This window comes from Agelaius tricolor, unplaced genomic scaffold (genome assembly GCF_023055355.1).
Source record: "Agelaius tricolor isolate 1412-34295 unplaced genomic scaffold, bAgeTri1.0.p SCAF_19, whole genome shotgun sequence".
NCBI lineage: Eukaryota > Metazoa > Chordata > Aves > Passeriformes > Icteridae > Agelaius > Agelaius tricolor.
In genome coordinates, this window is record NW_027269279.1 from 15,133,079 (window position 1) to 15,139,078 (window position 6,000).

At 61.1% G+C, this 6,000-nt stretch overlaps 1 protein-coding gene across 1 annotated transcript in view; it reads right to left on the reverse strand.

Moving 5' to 3' along the window:
• The window catches only part of PPL (periplakin), a 28,779-nt gene extending 23,654 nt beyond the window's left edge, over nucleotides 1-5,125 (reverse strand). Inside the window, exon 1 of the mRNA XM_071444527.1 lies at nucleotides 4,930-5,125. Within this exon, the coding sequence (XP_071300628.1) occupies nucleotides 4,930-4,991 (62 nt within the window). The 5' untranslated portion in view covers nucleotides 4,992-5,125. The remainder of the gene's footprint in view (nucleotides 1-4,929) is intronic.
• Nucleotides 5,126-6,000: the final 875 nt, after the last annotated feature.

The window sequence follows — 6,000 nt, forward strand, 5'->3', positions numbered from 1 at the left end:
CTTTGGAGCAGAGCTGCTGGCAGGGGAAGACAAAGGGATGCCAGGGCCAAAAAGCAGCCTGGGGGGATGGCTGGAGCCTGAGCAGAGCAGGATTTGGCCAGAGCCCAGCTGGGATGGGCAGCACACACGAGACTGAGCAGAGCCCACGGCACAGCCCCTGTGGGGCTGCAGCACTGGGGGAATGCAGAGTGCTCTGCTGGAATAGATAAGGCTTTGTTTGAGAGATGAAAAAAAAAAAAAAAATAAAAGCCTGGAAAAACTGGCTTTGCCATTTCTGGACAACTTTAACATTCTCTGGTCAGGGAGGAAAAAATGATCTCTCATGGAAAGCTGTGCTCAGCAGAAGAGTTGATTTTTGTCAGTGCCATTGCCTGGCTGGGGTGAAGGACCCCAGATCATTCCCATGGGGAACTGGAGCTGGTTTTGGGGTTTCTCCCAGCTGGGGGGACCAAGAGGAAGCAGCTGCACCCTGGCAGACAGCACTTCACCCATGAACCACAGTTCTGCCCTCAAGACCTTGCTCTCAGAGGGGTTCAGGTGTTTCTGAAGGCTTGGGGGGGATTTTTAGGATTCAGGGTTTTCTTTCTTCTGTTTTCTTACAGTTTTGGTGATTTTTCTTAATATTTTAGTTGGGATATTTTTATCAAGAGAGTTCTCAACAGACAAATGTGATGATAATTATTGTAATGTGAAAAGTTTGCTGCTAAAAATTGGGCTTTTCCTCTATTCCTTTTTCTTTTTCTCTTCTCATTAGGTTGCACCCTCGCTGGTAAGAGCAGGTTTTGGAGCAAACCTCCCTGAGATCAGTTTCTCCAGGATGTGCAAAGGCCTTGTGCTTGCTGGCAGGTGGTAGAAAATCCCTTTGATTTCTCAAGTTTCCTTTTTCCAAACAAGGAGGCTGTTTCCTCAATCCCTCCAAGGGAGGATGTTCAGACACTCCTGAGTTTTGACAGCTCCAGCTGTCTGAGTTCCCTGGGAAGGCTCCTGCTGGGAATTTGTCCCATGAGCCTGATCCCTGCTGGGAGGGATCCCCTGCTCAGGGATGCTGCTCTCCTGTCAGGAAACCTCCCCATCCCAGAGGCTTCTCCAGGTGGGATGGCTTGGCCAGGGCCAGGGGAGCTGGGTGAGGATGGGCTCTGATGCCACCCCTGGCACGGACAATCAGCACAGCAGGCAGTGCCCACCCACTGCTGCTCCCAATTCCATCCCCATTCTCTGTCCATGCACAGAGGTTTCATAGAAAGCTCTCCCATGTCAGCCCTGCTGCTGGAGCCCAGACTTCAGGAGGAATTAAACTGAATGAATCCTCCAGAAGGCCACAGAGCTCTAAATGTCCTTAAAGCTCCCCCAGCCACAGCTCCCACTCTATGCAATTCTCTCCTGCTGCTTTTGATGACCCTGGAGTGGAGCTGTGGCACAAGGGCTGGGCTCTGGCTGCTGTGATTCAGGTTTGGGAGAGATTAGGATCTGGCTGAAAACTCAGAGCAGATTCTGTCAGGCTGCCCACGGCAGGGTGTAGCTGGACAGCAGGGCTGCTGTGCTCAGCCCAGCCAGTTCCAGGTGTACTTATCTTCCCTGGGAGGAATGGTGAGATTTCTGTAATCTGCATGGAAATGAGGGCAGAAACGGGGCGGGCAAAGGGAGCTCACTCCGCCCTCAGCCTGAGCAGCTCCTGACTCACCTGCTGACTCCAGCCCTTCCAAACAGCCTCTGGAAATGGGGGCCAGCCCTGCAGGCAGAGCTGTCCCAGTGCCTGCACCCCTCTCACTGACACTGCTGAGGGTCCCCAGGGCCGGGAGTGCTCTCACCCCGAGGACCCCGAGGATGAACAACTTTCCTGCTGGCAGGAGGGAGAGTTTCAGCAGCAGCTGTGAAGGCTGAACTGGTTTTATCATAAAATTATCAAATGGTTTAAATTAGATGGGCAGAGACAGCTTTCACTATCCCAGGGTGCTCCAAGCTCTGTCCAGCCTGGCCTTGGGCACCTCCCTCACTGCTTCCTACCTGCCAAGCCTGGACTACCAAAAGAAGAAGAATCCAACCTCCTGTGTTCTAAGCATGGCAAGTGTTGAGGAACATGGTGTGGAAGGAAGCTGATGATTTTCCCCACACTGTGGCTCTGTTCAAGGCTTTGCCTTCCCTTCCAGGGACACACATCCATGTAACAAGGCTGGGCACAGCTGAATTCCCAGGGCCTTCCCGTGCTCAGGGATGAGAGCAGAATGAAGCAAGCAAGTCCATGAGACAAAAGAGATGAGAAGACAAAAGAGATGTCACCATCCTCCTGCAGGATCCCCAGCCAAGGCAGGGAGATGCCCAGGGCTGGATGGGGATGGCTCCTGAGCCTCGAGGCCAGGCAGATCACAGAGCTGCAGCAGATATTCCTGAGGAGAGACCTGGACCCTGGTGCTGCTGGATCTTGAGGCCACTTTGGGGTTGGGACAGAGCAGCTGTCACATCCAGGAGGCAAAGAGTTGCTCATGGGGAGGGTGCAGCACCTGGTGCCAGTGCTGTTCATGGAGGTGTTCCCATCCTGGGCAGGCTTGGTCCCGAGGCTCAGGAAGCCACCAAGGCTCCCGTGGCTCCTCCCAGGCTCTGTCCAGCTGCCGGACGATGCTCCCCGGGCAGCCCCCGCCTCCCTGAGCTGAGCCCGTGGCCGGGGCTCCCGGGGCTGGCAGGACACGCTCCGTGCCCCTCTCTCTCGCCAAACCGGTGCTGGCTTCTCGCCCTGGCCCTCGATGCTTTGAAGGCTCCGTGCCGGGCACCGCGCCCTGCCCAAGGCGCAGCCTCGCCGATCAGGCCGGGCTCCCGCGGTGTCGAAATCGCGGTCCCTGCTGCCGGCGGGGGCGGGAGGATGATTTGGGGAGTGTTGCTCTGTTTTCCTGGCAGCAGAGCGGGGCGGGAGCCGCCTGGGAGCCTGGCAGTGCCTGGAGCAGGGGACGGGGCAGCAGCACCTCGCTGCTTCTTCGCAATCCTCCTCCAGCAAGTTGTTCGACCGGTCGGGCACCGGCTTCCCCATCTTGATGGTGGGGCTGTTTCCACACGGTGGGAGTGTTCCCTGGATTCACAGATGTTTGTAAACTCCAAGGCAGGAATTAACAAATTGGGGCTAATAAGCACAGCTCTCCCCGAGGTGTGCACGGACAGCCGGGGCGCAGGAAGGGAGGGAGGCTGGCCCCGGGCACAGCCCTGCGCTGCTTCCTCAGCCACCACCAGCCAGAAAAGCAGAGGTTCCAGCCCGGCCGCAGCCTCCGGAGGTGCTCTGGCACCTGCCCAGGGCCGCTGGGCTGCAGGCAGGGAGGAGGAGGAGGAGGAGGAGGAGGAGGGAAGCGCCTTCCTTCCTGCGCCGATCCCCGGCGGATGGAGAGGGCTCGGGGTACCCAGGGCCGGAGCGCAGCGTGGGGACCCGGGCACAGCCCCACGGCGGGGACCCGCACAGGGCAGCTCTGTCTGCTCCTGCTCCCGGGGTCCCGAGCTGCCATCCCATCCCTGCTGAGGGGTTTCTCTCTTTCGAGCCGCCCACTGATCCCCCGAAGTTCAGAAATGCGCCTGGGCATTGGCACCATCCTCACCCTCCGAGGGCTCGGTGCCACCCCCGTGTGCCCCTGCCCGCCCTCCCCGGGGCAGGATGGGCAGCACAGCGTGCCCGGGGCTCCGGGAGCCTGGGCGGCCCTGCCGAGCCAGCCGGGGGAGCCTTCCCGGGGCTGCAGCCTCGGCAGTGCCCGGTGCCAGGCAGCAGCGGGCACAGCCCCGCTCCCCTGGGCAGGGAGCGGCCAGGGATCCCCTGCTCGGGAAATGTCGGCGCCTTCTGGGCTGACTGCTCCCTCTCTGGGTGCTCGAAGGCCCCTCAGCCCCCGCAGCACTCCCCAGCTCCCCTCCCAAAGGAGGATTTTGGGAGGGGGCGGCTGCTCGGACTGCACCAGCCGGGACCGGTGCCGGTGGAGAGGGACGGAAGGGGATGAACAGCCACGGGCTGGGATCGTGAATCCTTGAATCACTCAGAATCCTGGAGCGCTCCACATGCTCCAGAGCCCCTGCTGCTCCTCTGGGAAACACAGGGCACGTTCTGAACTAATCCCAACATCCAGCTCTGTGGAAAAACATCCCGGTGCAGGCAGGGGCTGGGGACTGTCCACTGCCCAGCCCAGAGAGGCTGAGCCTTCCTGCGGAGGGATTTTTACACCTTTTCCCTTTTATCAGTGACCTTTCACAGGGCGCATTCAACACCTGCTTTTCTTTCTTTCTGTTTTTTTTAAACCAACCAGTACAACCCAAACGCGTCCCCACCCCGTCAGAGGGAGCCGAGGAAACGACGATGGACCGAATCCTTGGTCCGGAGGGAACAGGGGCGAAGGTGGAGAACAACCAGACTATTTTTCCCTAAGATCTGACGCAGCACACACCTGGGAAGCGAAGGAACCTGCTCGCCGGAGCTGCTGCGACGGAAGGGGAGCTGGGAGACACAAAACCTGTGCTCACGGCCGGCGCAGGAGATGGACCCAGCTCGGGGAGGAGCTGACACCTCACGGAGGGGGCAAACACCGCAGTTCCCACGCGGTTCTCAGGGGCTCCACCACCACTCAGAGGGTGCCCGCACCTCGAGGGTGTGGGAACACCTCAGGGCTCCTCACCTCGGGAATGCCCACACCTCGGGGGGTGCCCACAAATAAGGGTGCCCACACCTCGGTGGTGCCCACACCTCCGGGGGCACCCACTCCTGGAGAGGTGCCGACACTTCGGGGTTCCACACCTCGGGGGTTCTCACACTCGAGGGTGTCCACACCTGGGGGGATTCCCACTGCTCGGGGGGATTCCCACTGCTCGGGGGGATCAGCTCCGCCGAGCCCCGGCGCGGAGCCGGGGGGATGCTGCGGGACGGGCTCCGCTCGTCCCGGGAGCAGCGGGTGTGCCCGGGGCCGGGTCACTCACCTCTTCTTCTGCACGGAGGGGCTGTATTTCCCTTTGTTGCGTTTCCTGAAGAGCGAGTGCATCGCGTCCCCGCACGGCGCCCGCCGCGCTCCTCCTGCCCGTCCCCGCCGCCGCCCGCAGCCTCTGCGCCGCCACCGGGCCGGGCCCCGCCGGGAGGCGGGACGGGGCAGCACCGCCTCTGCCTCCTCCTGCTCCTCCTGCCTCCTCCTGCTCCTCCTGCCTCCTGCCCGCCGCTGCCCGGCCCGCCCCCCACTCGCAGCATCCTCCCCTGGCTTTGGGGGCGCCCCTGGAGGGGGTCCCGGCAGGGTTGGGCCCCCCCAGATGTGCAGGGCCAGCCTGAACCCCCAGGAGCCAGGGCACGGGTGGTCCAGGGGGCACAGGGGGCAGTCACGGGGGGCAGTCACGGGGGCTGCGGCTCCTCCCGGGAGGTTTCTGTGTTTGGGGATGACACTGGGAGCGTCCCCACTCCTTCCAGTGACATCGGCACTACCGGGACACCGCCCGTCCTTCCACAGGGCAGACACTGAGGGACTGGAGGGGGTCCAGAACACCCTGGGTCCGGAGGGAAGCACCTGGAGGGGCTGAGGGAGCTGGAAAGGGGCTGGGCCTGGAGAAAAGGAGGCTCAGGGGGGACCTTGTGGCTCTGCACAACTCCTGACAGGAGGGCACAGCCGGGTGGTCGGGCTGTGCTCCAGGGAACAGGGACAGGACAAGGGAAAATGGCCTCAAATTGTGCCAGGAAGGTTCAGTTTGGATTGGGAAAATTCCTTCGTGGAAAGGGTGGTCAGGCACTGGCACAGCTGCCCGGGGCTGTGGTGGGGTCCCCATCCCTGGGGGGATTCAAATCCGTCTGGATGTGGCACTTGGGGACACGGGTCAGTGGCAAATACGACGGTGCTGGAGGAGTGGTTGGACTTGATGATCTTACAGATCTGCTCCGACCTCGAGGTCTGCATAAGGCACGGAGATGCCTCCCCCAGGCCCCCGCAGCCTAAGAGGTTTTGCTCACACATGCACACAGCAGTCAGCAATTAGGACCAGCTCTGGCCTTTTTATCCCGGGATTTTGTGC